The sequence below is a fragment of the Cyprinodon tularosa genome, unplaced genomic scaffold, assembly GCF_016077235.1.
Source record: "Cyprinodon tularosa strain WSP-4 unplaced genomic scaffold, ASM1607723v1 ctg78, whole genome shotgun sequence".
Classification (NCBI taxonomy): Eukaryota; Metazoa; Chordata; class Actinopteri; order Cyprinodontiformes; family Cyprinodontidae; genus Cyprinodon; species Cyprinodon tularosa.
This window is the reverse complement of record NW_024039540.1, coordinates 2,148,036-2,173,055: the sequence shown is the minus strand read 5'-3', so window position 1 is coordinate 2,173,055 and position 25,020 is coordinate 2,148,036. Positions and strand designations below refer to the sequence as shown.

Sequence of the window (25,020 nt, the reverse complement as noted above, 5' to 3'; positions counted from 1 at the left end):
AACCTGTAAGGGGGGAAAGGGGAGGGGGGGGGGAATATATAAACTGGGCCCCTGGATCCCCCCCCCCTTTTTCGCTTGGGGGTAATACTTATTTTATTTAAAATTTTACTTTCCCCGGGGGGGGGTGGGGGGGGTGATAGGGGGAAGAAATTTTAAAGGGGTTTTTCCCGGGCCCCTTTGCTTGGTCCGGTCCTGCTCCCCCCGGGTGGGCTTGGGCCGGGGGGGGGGTTTGCTTTGCGCGGGGGCGGGCCGGGGGGTTTGGGCCCTTCCCCTTTTTTCTTTTATTTATTTAAAAATTTTTAATTTTTTTTTTTTATTTAATTTTTTTTATTTTTTTTATTTTTATTTTTTTATTTTATCTATTTATTTTTTTTTTTATTTAAATTTTTTTTTTTGGGTTTGGACGGGAGGGGGGGGGGGTGGGGGGTGGGTCCTCCCCGGGCTGGCTGGGGGGTTCCTCTCCCTTCCCGTCCCCGGGGGTTTTTGGGGGAAAAAACTGGGGGGCCCCCTTCTCGGGGGGGCCCGGGGGGAAGGGGGGGCCTATTACCCGGGGGGGACTGGCTCCCGGGGAGTCCAGCGGGCCCCCCCATCCTTTGCCCCCCACCCCAAAACCTCCCCTTCCCTGCCCCCATCACCCCCAAAAGTGGGTTTTTTGGGGAGGGGCCCCCCCCCCCCCCCCCCCCCCGTTTAACAAGCACCCCCCCTTCTGTTTACTTTCCCCCCCCCCAATTTTTTTTTGCATTTTAGACCTCCACTAAATCTTTTTTCAAAAACACACATCTATTAGGGCATTTTCGGGGGGGGGGCCCCCCGGGGGGGGGTTTTTATTTTAGGGGCCCACCACTGGGCCCCCCCTCCACCCCTCTCCTTTCTAGCATTGGGGGTTTGGGGGTTGCCAAAGGGGGAGGGTTGGCCACCTTTCATCTCCTGGGGGGGGGTATTCCCGGACCCCCCCTTTTTTTCCCCCCATTTTTTAATTGCATCAAAAGGAAAAACCCAACCAACAACCCCCCCCAAATTTCAAAGCGGGGGGGCGGGGTGAACCCGGGGTCTTCTCACACCCCTTTCCCCGGGCTGCCCCCCTGGATTGGGGCCTGGAGGAAGACGGCCACCTGGGCCGTTTTTGGGGCGGGGGCTGGCTGGGGGGCCCTGGGGTGGCCCTGGTGGGGGGCTGTCACCTTCTCTCCCCAAAAAAGGGTTTGGATGGGGGGGCATAAAGTGTTTTGGGGGAAGTTTTTTTTTTTTTTTTTTTTTTTTTTTTTTTTTTTTTTTGGGGGGGGGGGCTTCGGGTTTGGGTGGGGGCCCGGGATGGGGGGGCCCCCGGCCCCGGGGGGGGGCTTTTGCGGGGGGGGGGTCCTGGGTGTGGGGGGGTTGGGGGGGGGGGCCTTGAAGCAAAAAGGGGAGGGGTTTGGGTGTGGGGGGGTTTTCGCCGCTCCCCCCCCTCACATCCGGTTTTTGGGGTTCACTTGGGGGGCCCTTTTCCAAATACCCCGGGGACCGACCACCGGTGTCCCCGGGTTTTTTGGGGTCCGGGTATATTAAAGTGATTTTTATGTTTGAATGTTGTCTGCGTTGTTATTTTCTTTTTTTAAATTATTATTATTTTTTATTTTTTTTTTTTTTTTTCCCCTGGGTACATTGGGGGCACTAGGGGGGGAACATGATTAAGGGTTTTGGGGTTTTTTTTTTTTTTTTTTTTTTTTTTTTTTTTTTTCCCCAAATTTTGGGGTTCTCAACCGCACCCTCCCAAAAAACCCAATCTAAGTCCCCGTTTAAGGGGGAGCCCTTTCCCCCCCCCTCTCCTCCCTCCGGGCTGGGGGTCGGGGCCCCCGGGGTGCACGGTAGGGGGGGTTAGATCCGGGGGGGACTGTTTGGCCTTTCCTGGGGGCCTCCCCCTTTGGCCCCCCCCCGGCCGGGGGCTTTCCCGGGGGGCTTTCTGGGGGGGGGTTCCCGGGGGCCTGGGGTTTCCCGGGGGCCCGGGGACTGGAGACCCGGGGGGGGGCGGGGTTTTGTTTGTTGGGGATTTTGGGGGGGTCGGTCCCCGGGCCTTCGCTACGATGCCGGGTTCCCGGGGCGGTGTTTTTTTCCCTATCCGGTTCTGGGGTATGGGTTTTCGGGGGGGGGGGGACTGCGGGGCAGGGGGGGTGGGGGTTTTGGTTCCTTTTGGGGCCCTTTTTTTCCCGGCTCCACTTCTCCTTTTTGCCTATTTTTTTTAAATTTTAATTAAAATTTTTTTTTAAATTTTTTTACCTATTTATTTTTTTTTTTTTTTTTTTTTTTTTTTTTTTTTCTCTTCCTCTGGGGGGGAGGGGTTGCGGGGGGGGGTGGGTTTCGGGGTTTCCGCTGTCGCATTGTGGGGGCCCCTTTTTTTTTTTTTTTTTTTTTTTTTTCCTTTTTTTCCCTTTGGGGGGGTTGGCTTTGCCCTTTTTCCCCGGGGGGGGGGCCGGGCTGGGGGGGGGTCCTGCTGGGGGCCGCCCGCGGGTGGGGGGGGTCCGGGGGGCTCCGGCGGGGGGGGGTATTTGGGGGGCCTCTGGGGGGGCCTGGCTGCCTGGCGGGGTTTTATTCGGGGGGGTTTTTTCCCCTCCTGGGGGCATGGGGGTGGCTCTTTTCCCACTGATCGCGGGGGGTGGGCGCGGGGGGGGGGGGTGGGGGCCTGGGGGGGGCTATGACCCCCGCTGGGGGGGGCCGGGGGGGCGGGCTGCTCTGGCCGCTTTGTGGGGACTGGGGGGGCCTCGGGGGGGGGGGGGGGACGTGGGGGGGCTCCCTTGGCTCGCCCTGGGGGGGGGGCGCGGTTCCTCCGCTCGGGTTTTTGTGCTCCCCCTGGGGTGCTGGGGGGGTGGTTGCGCCTCCCGGTCTGCTCCTCTTTTTGGTTTTGCGCCCGGGGGGGCTTTTCTCGGGGGTGATTCTGTGCGCAGGGGTGTTTCGTTGCGCCTTTTGGGATGGGTTTTGGTGGGGGGGGGCCTCCCTTTTGGGGCCGGGGGGGGTTTTTTGGGGGGGGTCCCCCCGCTCGGGGGGCCTTTTTTCGCGGGGGAAAATCGATGGGCCCCCCGGGGGGGGGGCCCCCCTTTATTTTTCCCCGGGGTGGTCGGTTCGCTGGGGTTGGGGGCCGGGTCCCCGGGGGGCCCTTGGGGGCGGGGGGGGGGCGGGGCGTTTTTCGGTCTCTGGGGGCGGGGGCTTTGGGGGTCCCCGGGGGGGGCGGGGTGTTGGGCCGCCCCCCCTCTTCGGGGGGGGCCCGGCTCCCGGGGGGCCCCGCGGACTCGCCCCCGGGCCGGCCCCCCGGGGGCCCGCCCCCCATGGCGGTGGTTTGGGGGGCTTCCTCGAGGCTGTCCCCTCCTCCTCCCTTGGGGGGGGTCGTTTTCCCGGGGGCGGGGCCCCGCCTTGGGCCTTCGCTTCGGGGGGCCCCCTTGGGCCCGGGGGTTTTGGGGTCCCCCGGGGCCGGGGACTCATGCCCCGGGGGGGTGTCCCCTCCCGGCTCTCCAAAACCCCACTATTGAGAAATTTTTTTCAAAGGGTTAAAATTTTTCCCATGCACAAGTTCACCTCCCCAAAAAACACAGGGGGTTTAGCTTCATATTTTAAAATTTTCCCTTCCAAACAAAAACCCCCACATTATATTTTTCAGGTAACACAGAGTACTTTCAGATTAATAATATTACTTTAGTGATATTTTTAAAGGGTGTTTGTTTTTATTGATATCTCGAAACCTTTTTTTGGTTTGCTTTTTCTTCTTGTTTTTTCTTTTCCTTCTTCTTCTTCTGTTTTTCTTCTTACTTCCCTTTTGCATGTCCATATAAAACTGTAAAACTCCCTGCAAAATTTATAAAAAAGCAATTTAAAACCCATGAAACAAGAAGGGGTTTAGGGGCAATTGGGGTCCGAAAACACTTGGGAAAGAAAATCTTTGGGGCCCTCCTTTTGGCATCAAGACAATTATTTCTTATTGCCCCCCTTTTCCCCAACGGGCACGAAAATAAAAAAAAAAAAAAAAAAAAAAAAAAATTTTTTTTTCCCAGACTTAAAAACTTCAAAGCCCGAAAAAAAAAATATTGATACATTAAAATATCACAATTTTTCCCCTATGCTTTTTATTGCCTTTTTAAAAACCCCAAAATCAATCTCTTTTACTAATGAAAAAATTGCTAAATGTCCTTTTTATGCTAAAAAACCCCCCCAAAAATTTCAGGGAAATTTTTTGCTATATTTTTTATTTTGATTATTGACGGGGTTTATCGATCTTTTTTTACAACAAAACTACAAAATTTGAAAAAAATATCACGGATTTTTTAAAAGAACATGAAAATTTTAAACGAGATTTTAAAAGGAAAAATTCAATACCGCTTTTTAAAAAATTCAATTTGATACCCGCATATAAAAATTTTTTAAATATTTTATTTTTCAAAGGGGTAAAAAATTTTTTAAAAACTGCTATTTTCAATGACTACTTATTTTTGTCCAGCTTTAACATCGGTATAGGTTATCGGCTACATGAGTTTTAAAATATCGGCATATCGGATATCGGCCAAAATCCCAATATCGTGCATCCCTAGTTTCTATGTAAGCAGCTGTAGTCCTGCCCACGGGTGTTGATGGATAAGGTTTTACCGTAATGAAATATTCAAAAGTTAAATGAATTTATTTAAAAAATACATTTAACTATTACTACTTATTGTCATAATTTAAACTTTATGCTTATCTAATGGGACATTTAAATATTTACATATCACAATTTATTGGTATATGTAATTTTTTAGTGATGTATTAAATAAATGGTGCATTTAATCATTTAATGCACATGTAATAAAATATTTATTACATTTCACATTTAATCATTTAGCGGTTCATTTATTTATTTCATGGTTACTCTAATGAAACATTAAATAATTTTTTATGTATTGACCACATAAATTCTAATATTAATTATTCTACGTTATATTTATTCTATTTTGTCCCCTTTAACCCTCCATACAGAACATTTAGAGTGCTGCTGAATACATTTTTTTTAAATAAATGGTAAATAAATTATTGTTTTGTACATTTTGGCAGGTCTGAGATGCATGAATATATAGTTATTGGCACCAAAAGGAATAATAGTCCTTAACATCCTTAATGCTTTCCTCCTGATGACGATCAGGGATTTTTTTTTAAATTGAGATGTAATTTTTTGTTTTGTCATATAAAGAGGCAATAATAAATGTTTGCGTTTGAACAGCCCGTCCAGAAAACCTTTGACTACGTTCTGGTGGCCGATAAGTTGGACGACGTCATGGACAGGAAGTACCAGAAGCAGGATGAATTCCTGAAAGAGCTAAAGAAGAAGAAAATTTCAATTAAAGTGAGTTTCCTCACAGCATCAAGCTCTTTGTATTCACCAGGAGTCAAAGAAATCCACTAATGTGTGTTTTTCTCGTGTGCCAGCGGATAGAACATGATGGAAAACTATTCTACGGCCTGCGTGCTCCCAATGACATATTTGAGGACTATCAGTACCTGCTTAAAGTCTCCGACTCCTGCAACTGGTGCCATGATGAGAAGGGACTGACCCAGGCGAACAAGTAAGTCACACACATTCATTTTCATTTAACACACCTATGAATGAAACCTGTGTAGGTAGTTCTAGGAACCCTCTTTGTTAGTTTCGAGTCAAACATTAAGATGCAACCGTCCCTGAAAAACAGCACCAGAGCCCTAAAGGTCACTGGAGAAGATGTTTGTGTTTTTACCGTCAGTAAAGCTCTTCAGATGTTCCTCCAGCTCATAACATCTACAGGCTGTGACGAACAGCTGGCTACAGGTTTTCTTTGTTTGCATCTCTCCCTTTAAATGGAGTATTTTATCCCTAAAATAAAGAGCTGCCTCTGAGGGGACAGGGAACCAAACAGGATTTACTGGTTTGATGAATTCTCAGGTTGAAATGTTTCTATGAAGACAAAAGATTCATTTATTCCAGGAACTACTTCTGCATCTGGAAAAGCTGAGCAGGGATGGACGTCAAGTGAAACTTCACATAGAGCTCTGCTGTTATCAAAGCTTAATCTTAGAGAGGGAGGAGAAAAGGCTTTGCTTTTAAAAATGGTAGATTTAAGAATGTGGAAAAGCGGATGTTCTCACATTGCCATCTAATCCACAAAAGGCCAAATTCCGTTGAAGAGCAGAATGATTTAGTGTTAAAGGAAAGATGCTGCAATGGTAATGCTCAATGGTTTTAAGCAATAGCAAATTGTTTAACAAATAAATTCCTTAAAGCGTTATTTCCTGCTTAGGTGTCAACTTCTAAAGAAAATCCAGTCAGACGTTTCTCAAGAAGCGCCGAACTGCACCAGAAAAGATGAAGATAAGAAAAACAGGCCAAGAATCTGACAGAACCAGAAACGTTTCATCACAAACACTTTTTACAGGAGCCCATAATAACAACTGAAAGCTGCTGTTTGTTTACAAGTAGTGGCATATCGGCCATCTTTTACCCTTTTATCTGGTTTGCTAACGAGCGCTCTGTAGTGGCTAACCGAGAGCTCACCATAAACTGTTTATCATCTCACAAAGACTCCTTATTTTTAGTTACATTGAACATGTAACTAAAAATGGATATTATAGAAAATACCCCCCCCCCCCCCAAAAAAATAAAAAAAAATTGCTTAGCCCTCACTGGATCACTACAAACAGAACAATCAGATGTGCAGGTCACCTGGAAGCAGATAATGATCTGTTAAAGGAACTTCCATCGTTACACATCTCAGTTTTCTCAGATTTTGAAGCTGAGACTCTGGCAAGAGAATGTTTACATTTATTTAACGTCCTCAGATGGAGAGATAGAGCTCTGACTGGGCAAAGCTCAGTACATTTATACAGCAACTCCCAATAAACACACTCTCCCATGGAACCAACCCACCCCTTGCATAAAGAACTTTCTCACAAACGAACATTTGATGGAAAAACAACTCAAGTTCCTCAAGGCCATTCCCTGTTAGGTTAATATATATTTCACTGGCCAAATGGATCTCCTTAAAACAACAGTCATCCCCTTCATGTCATGAAGGAGGCTGTGTAAGACATTCTTATCTCTCATGACCTTCGTTTGGAGCCTGTGAGGCTAAGAACAAACATTTTACTACTCAATAATTAAACACTGTTAAATTATGAAGATGGTCAAAAAATACTCAGGTCATCTAGAATCAGATTTACACTGACACCACAACGGCAAAAACTTGTGCAATGTATAATGACCAATTGATTATTTGATACCCTGTGCAATAACTATATATATAAATATCCATACATGTAAACACCACATGCAATAACCCAGTATAAGGATCCTACTATTAAAAAAAAAGCAGTCGTATGTAGACGCACTGTATGTTAGGCCTGTCACGATAAAAATATTGCCGAAAGATTAATTGTCTCAAAAATTATTGCGATAAACGATAATATTGTTTGCAGACCTTTTTACAGTTATTTAATGGAAATTACGTAATAATGCATGCAATTTCAACAGAACACTTAACACTGGAACTGGTTAACAAAATAAAACGAGAATTAAAAATCAAATGGACTCTCAGTCTCTGTAACTAAAATTATGCTTGAATAAAAACAAAACACAAGATAAAACCACAGTGGAAATAAAAACATATGTACAACATATCACGTCATGCATGTTTTCCTCGGGAATTCATCCTGTCTATCAAATGTCTGCAACATTTTTTGAAATGCTGGCTTTTCAACAATATTAAATGGGACCATCTCTTTATCAATTAAATGAACTACGCTGTCTGTGAGCGCGCGTCACTTTGCGCCGTCCTTTTCATATGCTGCCAGTCGATTAATTGCTTCAGTGATGGTGGACTGTCGCGAACTTGAAGACGCAGACAGGACACTGCTTGTACTTTTTGTTTCCAGCTGGAGAAACTTTGCTGGGTGGTTGTGCTGTAGCTGCATGTGTAGGTTGGTTTTATTGCTGCACTTAGTTGCTACTGTTTTATGACAAATGCGACATACTGGCTCGCATAGGTTCAGCGGTTCGCCTCTGTCATTTGGTTTGAATCCGAAATACTCCCACACTGAGGCTGTTGCGCTCGGCTTTCAAACCAGTTCCATTTCGAGCTTTTCCCCCCCAACATAGGATGTGTTGTTTTTTTTTACCTCGCTTTTATTTATTGTGCGATTAATTGATTTATTGATTATCGTATGTACTGTATATTACCAATGCAAGTTTTCTTTCTCCACTGTGAGATCAATAAAGTTAATCAATCAATTATGTCCTATTACTTTCTAAAAAATTGTATTTAACTCTATTTATGCTGACTTTTGACCCTCATGAAGCCAGATCAACGGGATTCCAATGTTAGCATCAGGGAACCCCTAGGGTTCACGTCATTAAATTGGGGTCATGAGAGTGTTTTCACTGTCCTCCTTATGGGATCCGTGAGGTATATTGAGGGCCAAAATGTCCCATGAAAGAAATGCATGTACCCGGTAACATTTATTTTGTAAAGTGTATTCATCCAATTAAAGATTAAAATGCTGAATATACAATTAAATTATGAAATGCAGTGAAGGACAGGGGTAGGATTTAATTTAATTACTACAGAAAAAAGATCTGCAGAAAATGTTTGTTCCTTTAAATTAGGACTGAAAACCGATAAGTCACTTGGTGCGGTTCCATTAGCTCTTAAATTGTGCAAATTATAATTACGAAAAAATGTTCGCTAAATAGAAACACAGGAATAAAAAATAAAAAAAAATCAAATTTTTTTAATTGGAAAATATTCTGTAGGTGTTTTTTCAGTCTCATTTAAATTTGCATCCGAAGTCGCAAATCTGTGATAGAAACAGTTGTTGCGCATTTGAGTCACGTGATCTGCAACTGGACCATACTGCCTTGCAAAAAGACGAAGAAGAAGATGGTGGATGATGGCGTGGAGTATATACACCACTCAAAAGAATTAAAGGAACACTTTGTAATCAGAGTATAGCATCAAGTTAAATAAACTTCTGGGTGTTGATTTGGTCAAATAAGTAGCAGAGGGACTTGGTAATCAGTTTCAGCCGCTTTGGTGTTAATGAAATTAGCAACAGGAGCACTAGAGGGGCAACAACAAGACGACCATCAAAACAGGAATGGTTTTACAGGTGGAGGCCACTGACATTTTTTCCCCTATTCATCTTTTCTGACTCTTTTTTTACCAGTTTTGCATTTGGCTAGGGTCACTGTCACTACTGTTAGCATGAGGCGCTACCTGGTCCCTACAGAGGTTGCACAGGCAGTCAAACTCCTCCAGGAAGGCACATCAATACGTGCCATTGCCAGAAGGTTTGCTGTGACTCCCGGCACAATCTCAAGAGCTTGGAGGGGATTCCAGGAGACAGACAGTTACTCCAGGAGAGCTTGAAGGTCTACAACCCATCAGCAGGACCGTTATCTGCTACTTTGTGCAAGGAGGAGCAGGAGGAGCACTGCCAGAGCCCTACAAAATGACCTCCAGTAGGCCACTGGTGTGCATAACTCTGACCAAACAATCAGAAACAGACTTCACCAGGGTGGCCTGAGGGCCCGACGTCCTCTAGTGGGCCCTGTGCTCACTGCCCGGCACCGTGGAGCTCGATTGGCATTTGCCACAGAACACCGGAATTGGCAAGTCGGCCACTGGCACCCTGTGCTTTTCACAGAGGAGAGCAGGTTCACCCTGAGCACAAGTGAGAACATGTGAGCCGTGGAGAACGTTATGCTGCCTGTAACATCGTTCAGCATGACCGGTTTGGTGGTGGGCCAGTGATGGTCTGGGGAGGCATATCCATGGAGGGACGCACAGACCTATACAGGCTAGACAACGGCACCCTGACTGCCATTAGGTATTGGGATTAAATCCTTGCACCCATTGTCAGACCCTATGCTGGTGCAGTGGGTCCCGGGTTCCTCCTGGTGCACGACAATGCCCGGCCTCATGTGGCGAGAGTATGCAGGCAGTTCCTGGAGGATGAAGTAATTGGTACCATTGATTGGCCCCCACGCTCACCTGACCTAAATCCAATACAACACCTCTGGTACATTATGTTTCAATCCATCCGACGCCGCCAGGTTGCACCTTAGACTGTCCAGGAGCTCAGTGATGTCCTGGTTCAGTTCTGGGAGGAGATACCCCAGGACGCCATCCGTCGTCTCATTAGGAGCATGCCCTGACGTTGTCAGGCATGCATACACGCACGTGGGGGCCCTACAAATGACTGAATACCATTTTGAGTTGCTGCAATGCAATTTCAGCAAAGTGGACTAGCCTGCCGCATCATTTTTTCACTGTAATTTTTGGGGTGTCTTTGAATTCAGCCCTCTGTAGGTTGATAATTTTCATTTCCATCAAATGATGTTGCATCCTTTTGTTCCAAACACATCACCCAGTCCATTTCAGTATAAATAAACAGCATGATTTTTTTGCCCATTGAGATCTGATGTGTTTTCAAAGTGTTCCTTTATTTTTTTTGAGCAGTGTAGATTCATGAAAAGACTGAGTATCTTTTACATTCAGTTTGCCACGATGAGCGAGAAGAGCCACTCGCTGTCGCCATGTAGTTTTTAAAAGTAATCGCTTGAACAAATGTGTTCATGGGCAATTTAAATTTTATTTCTTATTTAATGGAAAAACCACAACTCTGAAAATTAGAATTTGTCATGAAAATGCAGCTAGTGATGCTTTCTGGTAAATTAACTTCAGCAGCTTTTAGTAAACCTGTATCATTTTTAAATGTGTACTCCCTGCATGAATTATAATAAAGCAATTTATATGCATAACTCAAGCGGAACACTATGGCGATAGCCGTACTGCTTCACTTGTGAAAGTAAAATCTGTTGGGCTCTTTTTGGTATCAAGACAAGAATTCTTATTGCCAAACAGAACACTGTTAAAAAATACAAAATGTGTATTCCTTATGTAATGTCTAAACTGCACAGTTTAAAACCTGCTGTCATCTCCACTCTACTCAAGCTTCCTTTGTTCCCCAGGATCCGAATCGTACATTACATTTTGGAAAACACCTTCATCAAGACCGGAGGTGAGTGGGTTTAAAAATATATTCATGGATGAAAAGATGGAGATAAAGAGGATTCTGTGTTTAAGGAATTGATACAGTTTTTTTTGTTTTTGTTTTTTTGTGAACCAGCAAACTGGAAATCATCTCATTAGTGCGTTTCTTTTTCAGAGAAGCTGGATGACCTGATGATGGAGGATGTGTTTGAAACTATGTTCTGTCTTCATGAGGTGAGCAAACCTCCAGCTAACTGCTGATCTTTCCTCAGGCTGAGTTGTTTATTGATGCCGAGGCAGCTGGGAATGCTTTTAATCAAGCTTTCCTGTGGCGTCTCCCCAACTGCTATTAGGGCCAGGCTAGAAATTTTCTTATTTTTCTTTCGAGAATAAAGTCGTAACATTACAAGAATACATGCATAATATTACGAGAACGAGCTCCGACCAGCAGATGATGGCCGACCAGCTCTACCAATTTGATGCTGCTGCTTAAAGATTTCCTTATTTGTCAAACCAGAGCCAAAGTTTAATTTCACATTATGCTCCACATTGCTAATTTTAGGGAAGGAAGTGCTTCTTGTAAGAGTTTTCATAAAATACAACTTGCTTCTCGTAATTTTAGGACCTTATTCTCTTAATATTACGACTTTATTTTCGAAATAGAAGAAAGAAAAAAAATCTGTAGCCTGGCCCTAATACTCCGTCATACCCCAACATCCCAGGCAGAAGGATAGAAAATCTTTCTTTCTTTAAACTGAATTTTTCTATATATATATATATATATATATATATATATATATATATATATATATATATATATATATATATATATAATATTTTTATTTTTTTTATTTTTTATTGTGTAAGATGACCATCATATAAAATGTGTCTAGGTGTCTAAATTTGTAAATATAAGTTAATGTATGTAATAAACATTTGATTTGTTCTTTGTTGTTGTGTAATACATACGCGTGACAACCAACATTTCATCGTTTCAAATAAAGGTGGAAAATTTACAAATGGAATTTACAAAGTAGAAATCCCAAATTTCTGAATCGAAATCCATAGCCTTTAAGATTCATACTCATAAATCTGTGATTCCTACTTTACAATGTACCATATCTAATTTTTTTATTTGTTATTCCTGCTCGTAAATATCTGATTCCTACTCATAAATGTATAAATTTATAACTCTTACTTTTAATTAGTTATTTCTACCTTAAATTTTAAATCCTACCTTTTAAATTTATTCCCAGTTGTAAATCTGTGATTCCTAGTTGTATTTTTGCCAAGTTTAAACTTAAATTCAGAATAAAGTTTTAAAAATAAAGTTTTAAATCTTTATTTTAACAGACAGGGGAAAAAAACATATATCCATGAGTTATTAACAGGAAAATTATACAAATATAATTTTAATTGACTTACATTTACAAATTCAAACAAACAGGTTCACATAGCGTTTTATTGTCAGTTTTTCTGCCCCATAGCTGCTGTTCTGGATGAGTCTTCCTACACTGCAAAAACAATCCAGAAATAAGTAAAAAATGGCTTAAATTAAGTATATTTAGCCTTAATTTGAGCAGGTAAATAAGATGATTTGCCAATGGAATGAGTATTTTCACTCTTAAAATAAGATAGTTAGATAATATTTACTTGAAATAAGACGATAAAATAGTTTTTTCTTATTTTAAAAGGAAATTGTCTTGTTCCATTGGCAAAGTGTCTTACTTATCTCCTCAAATCAAGGAAAAACACACTTATTTTAAGAAAAAATAACTTATTGAGATTTATATTTTTTGCAGTGTATGAATTTGTTTTACAATGTGTTTTTCTTTCTTGTTATATTTTCTGTTTCTCAGAAAAAGGAACAGAAGATGCTGCGGGCGAGTTGGGCTAAGTGGGGGAATTTCTATAAAGGACAACCTTTCGACGAAATCAAGTCAGTTCCTACCTGTCTGTTTATTTCTGCATCACAACTGAAACTGTTTAGAAATAATTAACCTGAAATACATCTAAGGCAAGATAATAATGATGAAAGATCAAAATCAAGAACAGCCATCTTTGGATCCTGATTTTAACCTTTTGATTCAGTTTTTTAACCTTTTGATTCAGTCTCTAATAATCAGACTTAATGATTCCATATTTCAGCCTAGAGCTCCGTCAGTCCAGTGAATAATTAACTGAAAACTGTTTATAATGATTTCTCTTTCCCTTATAACATAATCTGAGGCTGGACTTTAGATAAACATATCCTGATGATCAAAGGTACTAAACAGGACAGGTTTCTTTTTTTTCCCTTTAAAGGTAAATAAAAAAGGTACACTGGAAAACGATCTAGAAATAAGAAAAACAATTCTTAAATTAAATGAAGTGTATTTACCCTTAATTTGAGTAGGTAAATGAGATATCTAGATAAGTCATTTTTTCTTAAAATAAGTGCGTTTGTTCTTGGATTGAGGAGGTAAAAGAGACATTTTGCCAGTGGAAATAGACAATTTACATTTAAAATAATAAAAAAACAATTGCAATGTCTTATTTCAAGTGCATTTTATCTAATTATCTTATTTTAAGTGTAAAAATACTCATTCCATTGGCAAACTATCTCACTTATCTACTCAAAATACACTTAAGTACACTTAATTTAAGAAAAAATAAATACATTTTACTTCTCTTTTTTACATTTCTAGATGGATTTTCCAATGCACTGAATTTATTGGGTTTAGTTGGAATCCCCTTGGTAGACAAACCGGCTTTAGTCAGATTTTTCTATTTTTTATTATTTAATTCTTCTTTGTTTTGTTCTTGATGTAGCCTACCTTAGTTCCTGTTTTTGTGAGGAATGTTTATTCATCACCTGCTTTTCTTGCAGGTGTTACTTTGGGGAAAAGGTGGCGCTGTACTACCTGTGGTTGGGCTGGTACACCAAACTCCTGGTTCCAGCATCCGTTCTGGGCATAGTCGTCTTCCTTTATGCTCTGGCCTTTTTCAACACCAGCCCTCTCATGTGAGCCATGACGAGTCACAGCTATGCACTAATTATAAACACTTTCATGCTAATTTTATAAGTATTAAATGTAGAAATCTCACTTAAAAAAAGAAACATCAAACATCTTTTCTGAAGGGTTTTCTTGAAATGAAATAATCTGTTTTTCCAAAGAGATGAGGTGTGTAACTCCAACATCACCATGTGTCCTCCCTGTGAAAAGAGGTGCGATATATGGAACCTCTCAGATACGTGCAGCTACGCCAAGGTGAGCTCATTGAACCTCCTGCTCATCTGTTTCAGCTGAAACGCCACCAAAGAAACCAGCAAGTTAAGGAGCTGGATGGTAAATGAGTAAATGAATGCAGAGATAACGTTGCCGTCTTTAGCCGCCTCATGGAGAATAGAAAGATATCAGTTAGGGAGTCACTGACCTCCTGTCTGGTTTATCATTGGTACGTTCTATAGGTTGCTGAATGTGCCAAGTTTATCTGTTCAGAAATATGTTTATGGTAAAAAGAAAACATGGAATTAATTTTGTTCCATTACTGTTGCAAACACGTAGAATGAAATGAAAAAAAAAAAAAATAGGATTCCAAAAATGAAATTTAAAAAAAAAAAAAAAAAATTTTTTATCAAATGCAAGTTTTGAGAGTAACTTTTCTTGTTTCGTTTTTCATTTGTAACGTAATTTATTTTTTAATATTTCAAATATGTTTAAAAATTCTTGATAGATATAATCTATTCAAATATTTCACATTCTATTTTTGTTTTCTAAATTTTCTCAAAGATTGAATTTATTTACATTTTTAATTATGTTTTTCAAAATCTTTCTTACGTATGAAGGTAGATTTGTTTCTTTATTATTCAATCAAAAAAAGGTTGCTTCAATCAAAAAACATCTTTTCAATAAAAAAAATCTTCACTTCAATGAAAAAAAAACTTTTAAATCAAAGAAAAAAAGTATGAAATGCAAAAATATATTTTAGACTCAAAAAAATACATTTGAACACTGCTTTTCTTTGATTGAAAATGTTGTATTTGATAGAAGTGCAGTCTTTTTTGCTTAAAGTACCTTTTTTAATTGAAGTAACATTGTTTTTTGATTGGACCATATAATGGGTAGGACATTTGTCTATTTATTATTCAATCACAAAACAAGTTGCTTCAAACAACAGAATCAATAAAAAAAAGTAACTTCAATGAAAAGATAAATGTTTTGAATCATAGAAAATAGATTTGAATGCAAATAAAATATTTGAGACTCAAAAAATTGCATTTGAACACTTTTTTTATTGTTGAAAATGTTTGGTTGAAGGGATCTGCCTTTAGGTTTTTTAAATTATCTTTTTTTTTCTAAGATTCTTAATTCTCAAATTAAATATTTTTAAATATTTTTCAACAGCTTAAATATATTCCAATGTTATTTCAGTTTGTATTTTTTTCAAAATATTTCCTTATTTCAAAATTATATTTCTATCACTGTTATATTTTCACTTTTTTAATTCTCGAACTGTGTTTCTCAGCTCACATTCTCTTCACTTCAAGCCCAGAAAAACGTTTGCTGATTTCGGACAGACCAATAGAAATTCGTTCTCTCCTCACTCTGGGAAAGCCCCCCCCCCCCCCCCCCCCCCCCCCCCCCAGAAGTGAAGAGAATGACTGTGTCCAAACGTCCGCCCTAACCCTTGAATCCCTTAATCACTATCTAGAGAGGAGAATATATAGTAGACATTTATTGTGAACTTAGTTAACTGACCATTTGCACAGATAATCTACTACTTTTCGCTCCCCTTTGTTCATTAAAATGCATTTCTGCCTCAGAGCTCATGTTCTGTGTTTATTTCTTGCAGGTCAGCCATTTGTTTGATAATGAGGGCACCGTGGCATTCGCCATGTTCATGGCCATCTGGGGTCAGTGGTCGATTTTTAACACGTTTTTCCAGTTCGGCTGCTTTTGCTTCATTTGTGTGATTTTCTTGTTGTTGTTTTTTTTAGCCACTCTGTTCCTAGAGCTGTGGAAGAGACACAGAGCCAAATATGTTTCTAAATGGAAGGTTTTTGACTGGTGTGATGAAGAGGTACAGCATTTCTTCAACTTATTCATTAACATTTGTAATCAGATCGTGAACAAACGTCCTCTAGTTGATGGACATTATTCATTGCGTCATGTTGTACATTTATGAACACCACATCCTTTTAGTGATCCGCACGATATGGAGGGAGAAACTAAACAATTAATCTGCAACCAGAACTCGCTGCTTAAACCCTGATATTATTCACCGATCAGAACTTTGCTGGGGTCTCCCTTTGGTTTACAAAAAAGATATTTTTTGCCGCACCAGAGCTGCTCTTTGAGCTCTCCTATACCTTTATATTGCAGAGTCACTACTGCGTATGTACAACTTTTAACGAGAGTCTATGGGCAAAGATTTTTTAGCCCTAAGGCGGAAATATGTCACAGATCCGATTGAAAAAAGGAATGACGCTTGACTGGTAATTAAAGATGAAATATTTATCTTGCACATCTAAAAAATATATATAGATCTAGTTTGAAATATTTTACATTTTAATGTGAAATGAAATTATTAAAAAAATTATATATATATATATATATATATCAACATCGTGTTGATGGACAAACAGCAGAAGAAGGCAGTAGTGATAGATGTGGCAATCCCAAGCGACAGCAACATCAAGAAGAAAGAACACGAGAAGCTTGAGAAATACCAAGGACTGAAGGAGGAGCTAGAAAAGATGTGGAAAGTGAGAGCAGCAGTGGTGCCAGTGGTAATTGGAGCACTGGGGGCTGTGACCCCCAAACTGGGAGAGTGGCTACAGCAGATTCCAGGTAAAACATCAGAGGTCTCTGTCCAGAAGAGCGCAGTCCTAGGAACAGCTAAGATACTGCGCAGAACCCTCAAACTCCCAGGCCTCTGGTAGAGGACCCGAGCTTGAGGATGACACATACCACCCCACGAGGGGTGAGAAAACAGTTTTTTATATATATATACAGATATATAGATATCTATATATATATATATATATATATATATATATATATATATATATATATATATATATATAATATAAAAAAAGACAAAAACGTCATATTATGACAATTGGGGGGCGGCCATTTCCAGAATAGTCACAGTTATTAGAAGTTTTTCATTCCTGGAGTAATAAGGCCAGGTTATATTCTTTTAATTATTTTTATACTTTACGAGAATAAAGTCAGGAGAATGAAGCCAAAGGCATATGAAAATAAACTCGTAAGATTACAAACATAGAAATATTATGAATATAAAGTAAACTCTGAGATTAGTGCCAGTAGATTTGACACATTCAACATGGCGGACGCTTCGACTCATTTTCAGCATAGACCGACTCTGTCCAACGAGGCGTCTATGTATATAAGGTTTATGGCTACTAAGATCTGGCGATGCCTATACTCCTCCTCATCTGACTCCAAAATATTCTTAATTGTGCAGAGTCCTTTCATGCCATCATAACCAGAAGTAAATATTTATTTTGGACTCATCAGAAATGTATTACACAATTATTTGATCTACTTTTTTTCAGTAAGATTAGTGCTGTTATTCTGCTATACAGTAGATGCTCTGCTGACGCATTATTGTTGATTTAAAACCATTAACTATGACCTTTGACCTTTATCCTTCTGTCTCTCGCTCATCAGGAGGAAATGATCATGAAAATAGTCAACGATCCAGACTGTCAGCTAAAGGAGTTCACGCACTCTTACAAGCGCAGCGCTCTGGTCCTCATCCTAGTAACAGTCATGGTAAGACACACACACACACATATTCTCATCTTGCTATATGTAGTGAGGACCATGTGTTTATTTTTCAACCGTGTCTAACCCTTAACCCTGGGAATAACCCAACCATGAGCAGTGCATGCCTCACTCTAACCCCCCGGTTCCACTAGATGTGGAAGCGCCGTGGTGTGGCTGCACTGCGCCTTCACAGCTGATAGCAGCAGCTCTAGTACGCCAGAGCGCTTCCAATCAGGGCGCCTCTGTCCATTTCTAAACCGACCCTGATGCTCTGATGCTCAGCGTTTCTCTAAAATGCACTCCGCTCGCCGCACAGAGTCCACGCCAATCTTGAGCAGAGTGGATCGTTCAGCCGAGAGGTCGGTTAATGAAAATGAAAGTGGAACTGCTCAAGTTTATAAGTAAATGACTTCATCTACAGAAAGTGGATCATATTTTCTGGACTTTTATATTATGAAGAAAATCTGTTCCTACAGTTAATCCAGGGTTTCCGCAGGTCCTTAAGAAAGCATTATAAGTCATTAAATACAATTTTTTTAGAATTAAGGCCTTGAATGGTATTAAAAATTAAATGCGATATCAGTAGCATTAAAATTCTCTTCTTTTTTTCAAAGAAATAGGTTTGTAAAATAGTACTAACAGATATGTTATATCAGATATATTCAATTCAATTCAATTCAGTTTATTTATATAGCGCCAAATTCACAACACATGTCATCTCAAGGCACTTTACAGTTCAACCAGATCATACAGTCAAATTGATACAAAGTTTTCTATCTAAGGAAAACCAGTTGATTGCATTGACTCATTGACTCAAATACAATCCCCCACACTAAGCATGCTTGTAGCGACAGTGGAGAGGAAAAACTCCCTTTTAACAGGAAGAAACCTCCAGCAGAACCAGGCTCAGTGTGAGCGGCCATCTGCCGAGGCCGACTGGGGTTCAAGGAGACAGAAGCAGAGATACAAAAAGCAGCTGTAAAAGGCGGCCCCGTCCAGGAAACACACAGCCAGGCAGACGAGCTCCAAGGCAGCTCCCATGCCAGAGGACGAAGAGAGCACATCCACTCAGTCACGGTCAGAGAAACAGGACCACACTGGAAAACAGGCCGATCTCCAACATCTATTAACAAGGGTGTTGATAGAAGCAGCACAGCTGATGTTTTTTTCCAGGATGACGTCACAGCCAAACAGGAACAGACGAGGCAAAGCTACTCTGAGGAAAAGCAGAGAGAACAGAAGGTTAGAGATTGAACTAACAGATTCTGCAGAATAGGAGAACAGAGAAAGAATGAAGCAGAATGATGAAATGGGGGTCCCTATGTCCTCCAAAAGTCTAAGCCTATAGCAGCATAACTATAGAGATAGCTCAGGATAACCTGAGCCACCCTAACTATAAGCTTTATCAAAAATGAAAGTTTTAAGCCTAGCCTTAAAAGTAGACAGGGTGTCTGCCTCACGGACTAAAACTGGTAGTTGGTTCCAAAGGAGAGGAGCCTGATAACTAAAAGACCTGCCTCCCATTCTACTTTTAGAAATTCTAGGAACCACTAGTAAACCTGCAGATTGAGAGCGAAGTGCTCTGTTAGGAACATAAGGAACAATCAGATCTCTGATATAAGATGGAGCTTGGCCATTTAAGGCTTTATATGTGAGAAGGAGGATTTTAAATTCTATTCTTGATTTAACAGGAAGCCAATGAAGAGAAGCCAGGATAGGAGAGATATGATCTCTCTTTTTCATTTTCATTAGAACTCTGTCTGCAGCATTTTGGATCAGCTGAAGGCTTTTAACTACAGTTTGTGGACTTCCTGATAGTAAAGAATTACAATAGTCCAGCCTTGAAGTAACAAATGCATGGACTAGTTTCTCAGCATCACCCCTGGACAGGATATTTCTAATTTTTGCAATGTTCATCAGATGAAAGAAGGAAATTCTAGAAACCTCTTTGATATGGGATTTAAATGACAGGTCCTGATCAAAAATAACACCAAGATTTTTTACTTTATTATCTGAAATCAGTTTAATCCCATCCAAATGAAGTGACTGGCTAATCAGTTTCTTTTTCAGAGACTCTGGTCCAAAGACTATAACTTCTGTTTTGTCCGCATTCAGAAGCAGAAAGTTAAGAGTCATCCAGGTTTTTATGTCTTCAAGACATGCCTGTAATCTATGTAATGGGTTAGCTTCATCTGGATTTATAGACAGATATAGCTGGGTATCATCAGCATAACAGTGGAAATTAATCCCATGCTGTCTAATAATTCTACCAATTGGGAGCATGTATAAAGTAAAGAGAATTGGTCCTAGCACTGATCCCTGTGGTACTCCACAGGTAACCTTTGAGCGTGTTGAAGATCTATCATTAACATGAACAAACTGAATTCGATCAGATAGATAAGATTTAAACCAGTCTAGTGCTGTTCCTTTAATTCCAACAAAATATTCAAGTCTTTCTAAAAGAATATTATGGTCAACTGTATCAAATGCAGCACTAAGATCCAACAGGACGAGCACAGATACAAGTCCATTATCTGAGGCCATGAGAATATCATTAGTGACTTTCACCAGAGCTGTTTCAGTGCTATGATGAGCTCTAAAGCCAGACTGAAACTCTTCAAAAAGTTAATTATGGTGGAAGTGATCGCAAACTTGTTTGGCAACTACTTTCTCAAGAATTTTGGATAAGAAAGGAAGATTGGATATAGGTCTATAATTGACCAAGTCATCTGGGTCAAGAGACGGTTTCTTAAGCAGAGGTTTAATTACAGCAATCTTAAAAGCTTTAGGTACATATCCCTGTAACAGAGATAGATTAATCACATCTAAAATGGAGGAGGAGATCAAAGGGAATACCTCCTTAAATAACCTGGTTGGAACTGGATCTAACATACAAGTTGAAGGCTTAGATGAAGACAATAATTTTGCTAATTCAGAGAGTTCAACTGGATCAAAGCAGTCTAAACCCGGTTCAGATTCCATGACTACCTCAGGTACAATCGCGGATAGAGGAGTGCTTATGATCTTATTTTTAATAAGATCAATCTTATTTATAAAGAATCCCATAAAATCATTGCTGCTAAGAGCAGGTGGAATGGACGGTTCAACAGAGCTATGGCTCTGGGTGAGTTTGGCAACTGTATTAAAAAGAAATCTAGGATTATTCTTATTCTCCTCTATTAATGAGGAGAAGTATGCTGCTCTTGCTTTACAAAGGGTCCTCTTATACAGCAGTAAACCATTTTTCCAGACTAGGAAGGACTCTCGCAGGCCTGTGGAGCGATATTTTCTCTCCAGTTTCCTAGCATTTTGCTTCAAAGTACGCAGCTCTGCATTAAACCAAGGAGCAAGCTTTCTATTTTTAACAGTTTTCATTTTCAAAGGAGCTGCGTTGTCTAAGGCAATACGCAGAGAACTAGCAACCCCATCAACAAAATCATCAACCTGTGAAGGGGAATAAGCTAAGCTTTTGCACTCTGCAGCACTGCTCAGTGACACAGAGCAGAGAGAAAGTGAAGCAGATTCTTTAAAATTTATAACTGCACTATCTGATAAAGATCTACTAAAATTGAACCTTCTTTTGGGGAAGGAGAACTCTGTTAAAGTAATCCTGAAGGTTATTAGAAAGTGGTCAGAGAGGACAGGGTTGTGAGGAAATACTGTTATTTCTTCACATTCTATGCCGTATGTCAGCACAAGATCCAAAGTATGAAGATGAGAATGCGTGGGACTATTCACATTTTGAACAAAGCCAATAGTGTCTAAGATAGCATTAAAGGCTGCTCTTAAGCTATCGCCTTCAATGTCAGCATGGATGTTAAAATCTCCCACTATGATGACCCTGTCAGTATTTAATACCAAATCAGAAAGGAACTCTGAAAACTCATCTAAAAATTCAGAGTAAGGACCTGGTGGACGATACAAAGTTACAAAAAGAAGAGTTTTTCTTGCCTTTAAATTCGGATCAGGGAAATTAAGGGTTAAATGTTCAAAAGAGTTGTAGGTATTAATTGTTTTGGGAGTAATCAGTAAGTCAGACTGGAAGATTGTTGCTACTCCTCCTCCTCGCCCAGAACTTCTGGGGATGTGAAAATTTAAATAGCTTGAAGGAGTTGCCTCATTTATGCTCACATAATCCTCTTGCTGCAGCCAGGTTTCTGTAAGGCAAAACAAGTCAATGTGATTATCACAAATCAAGTCATTAACTAGTAGACTTTTAGAGGAAAGCGATCTTATGTTAAACAGACCGCATTTAATTGTTTTAACTTTTTCCCCAATTGGAGTTATTTTGATTTTAATTAGATTATCATGATTTACTCCTTTGGGAATCTTTGCTAATTTATTAGATTTTGGTCGTGGGCAAGACACTGTCTGGATGGAGTAAAGAGTGGGTAACAGTAGAGAAGCTGCAGAGATGTGTGTTAAACTACAACTCTGCTTCCTGGTCTGCACCCTGGGTGGTCAGGGTTTTGGAGGACTAATAAATGTGGCCAGATTCCTAGAAAGAAGAGCTGCACCATCCAAAGTGGGATGGATGCCGTCTCTCCGAATCAGACCAGGCTTTCCCCAAAAGGATTGCCAATTATTAATGTAGCCCACGTTGTTTTCAGGGCACCACCTAGACAACCAGCGGTTGAATGACGACATGCGGCTAAACATGTCATCACTGGTCAGATCAGGGAGGGGACCAGAAAAAATTACGGAGTCCGACATTTTTTTGGCAAACTTACACACCGAAGCAACACTAATTTTAGTGACCTCCGATCGGCGTAACCGGGTGTCATTACCACCAGCGTGAATAACAATCTTACTGTATTTAACCTTATCCTTAGCCAGTAGTTTCAGGTAGGATTTGATGTCGCCCGTTCTGGCCCCCGGCAAACATTTGACTATGGTCCCTCTAATGCCACGTTTCTGACTATGGAGCTGCCAATCACCAGAGTGGGCTTCTCAGTGGGTGTGTCACTGAGTGGGGAAAACCGGTTAGAAACGTGAACGGGTTGGGGGTGACCAGTGGGCAGAGATCCACGACTACGCTTTCTGCGTACAGTTACCCAATCGCCTGGCTGCTCAGGCACTTTTGGAGGACAGCTACTTGGGGGGCCTACTTCAACAGCCTGAAGCCTGGATTCTAACTCTGACACCCTCGCCTCCAAAGCTACAAAAATACTACACTTATTACACATCCCATTATCACTAAAGGAGGCAGAGGAATAACTGAACATCTGACACAGAGAGCAGGAGAGAGGAGAGGAAGAAGGAAGAGTTGGAAAAGAGTCAAGGGAGGGAGAGAGAGAAGCCATAGCAATGCTAAGCTAGCGCTAGCCTAGGCTAGCTACTTCTTGCTATCAGAAATAAAACCGTGTGAAACTGACAAGTGCTCAGTAGAAAAGTGCAGCAGAAGGTGCTATGTTTTAAAGTAGTCAGTTAGAGTTACTTAGATACAGAGATATCACAGAGAAAATAACTTAACTTCAGATGGAGATCCTCTGAACAGCTGCACACTCAGTTGCACACTCAGTTAATCCAGACAGGAAGTGAACAGGTCCAAACAGGAACTCAGCTCTAGATGATATATGTGGTTTGGCGTGTTTGGTTCCGTACAAAAATGCAGAACTGCTTCTGGTTATTTGTAAAGACGTATGTTTGGAAAGAGGCGTAGCAGCCTGAGGGTAAGAAAAGGCTAGAGAATGGGGGGAAAATGCAAATTCCAATAGAAAAATTCGGGGCTGCAGCTTGTTGACGGTTAAGATGACAAAGGATGTAGGCCTCAAAAAAAAAAAAAATAATAAATCAAGCTTGGCACAATAGGTGTCAATGCTTTACAATGGCACAGGCAGTGGGAAGCTACAGATTACCTGCATGGGATAGAAAACTGCTAACAATGTCAAGTTACTTTTCTGTAACCATTTAACAAAACGTAAAATATTATGTGTATATATACCTCTAAGGTCCTCAGAGTAAATAGGTCAGATGAGGCAACACGATCCTCCATAAATACACAAACAAGTCCAAACAGATGACTGACTGGCTGTGACGCTCCAGCTCATACCTGAAGCATCCGCAACGTCACACAGCTGTTTATAGAGGGGTTGGAGGTTTTACCATCCGTCATTCAGAGGTGCATTTAAATGTCACTGGGAGGAGTTGGAAACAGACCAGTTACTGCTTGGTATCACAGGATTATCCAGTTTCTGCTGAGGAAACGAAATACCGACCGTTTTCTGAAGGGTTTTGATTATTTTCAACCAAAATACGGGCCTTCCAATTGATTTAAGAAAAGAAGGAAATACATTTTTGCTGCCATTTATTTCCTTCCTTTTAGGCTTAGTTTTATTAATTCCTTTATTTTAACCCTATATGGCTCAATTTGGGCATCTGATGGTTAATGAGGGATTCTTTGACCTCCAAAAGTCTTCATGTAGAAAAATATTTTCACAGCAGAGACCCTCTTCAGGGTGAAGTGAAGATCCCTGATCTCCCATCTAAGCAAAGGAACCAGAGGCTCTGCTCTTTGTCAGGAACCGGTCCTGGTTGCTCTGCATCTTCAGGGTGGAGCTTAGAGATTCTGAGAAAAACTCTGATTTCTCTGGCTACAAAAAGTGAAAGTTAAATTGAAGCAAAACAAAGCAGCAATTGAGAACAACATGTTGAAGCCAGTTTTAGTTTTATAGCATTTATGTTCCAAAGCATAAATCAAAATAAAACCGGATTTCACTCAGCTTTTAATTTGGACAAAGAAGAAACTTTTCTGCAGCTCTGCTGTGATCTAGAGCAAAGACCAAATTTGACCATGTTTTGATGTTCGTACCGTTTATCGTTTCTGAGTAAAGCTGAGTAAAATACAGGCTTGTGTTGGAATTACTGATCCAAGACTTCCTGTGAATACACCAACAGGGACCAGGTAATCTGACAGAAGTGATGCTTTTCATAATGCTGGGTCACGCTTTATCCCAGTTGGGGTCGCGAAGGCTGCTGGTGTCTATATCCCGATGTCTACGGGCGCCAGTCCATCGCAGGGAAACGGAGACAAAAAGGACACACAACCATTCACACACATTCACACCTAAGGGGACTTTAGAGAAGCCAACTAACCGAACAGTCATGTTTTTGGACTGTGGGAGGAAGAGAGAACCCACACATGCTCAGGCAGAACATGCAAACTCCATGCAGAAAAACACCGGGCCGGGAATCGAACCTTCCTGCTGTAAGGAAGCACTGCTACCCACTGC

At 40.9% G+C, this 25,020-nt stretch overlaps 1 protein-coding gene across 1 annotated transcript in view; it reads left to right on the top strand.

Annotated features, from left to right (window-relative positions):
* ano9b (anoctamin 9b) overlaps nucleotides 1-25,020 on the top strand; it is a 54,044-nt gene that overhangs the window by 14,924 nt on the left and 14,100 nt on the right. The window contains exons 3-12 of the mRNA XM_038270858.1: nucleotides 5,210-5,332; nucleotides 5,416-5,552; nucleotides 10,988-11,037; nucleotides 11,185-11,243; nucleotides 12,869-12,948; nucleotides 13,879-14,013; nucleotides 14,167-14,260; nucleotides 15,846-15,906; nucleotides 15,991-16,073; nucleotides 17,690-17,794. Of these exons, the coding sequence (XP_038126786.1) occupies nucleotides 5,210-5,332; nucleotides 5,416-5,552; nucleotides 10,988-11,037; nucleotides 11,185-11,243; nucleotides 12,869-12,948; nucleotides 13,879-14,013; nucleotides 14,167-14,260; nucleotides 15,846-15,906; nucleotides 15,991-16,073; nucleotides 17,690-17,794 (927 nt within the window). The remainder of the gene's footprint in view (nucleotides 1-5,209; nucleotides 5,333-5,415; nucleotides 5,553-10,987; nucleotides 11,038-11,184; nucleotides 11,244-12,868; nucleotides 12,949-13,878; nucleotides 14,014-14,166; nucleotides 14,261-15,845; nucleotides 15,907-15,990; nucleotides 16,074-17,689; nucleotides 17,795-25,020) is intronic.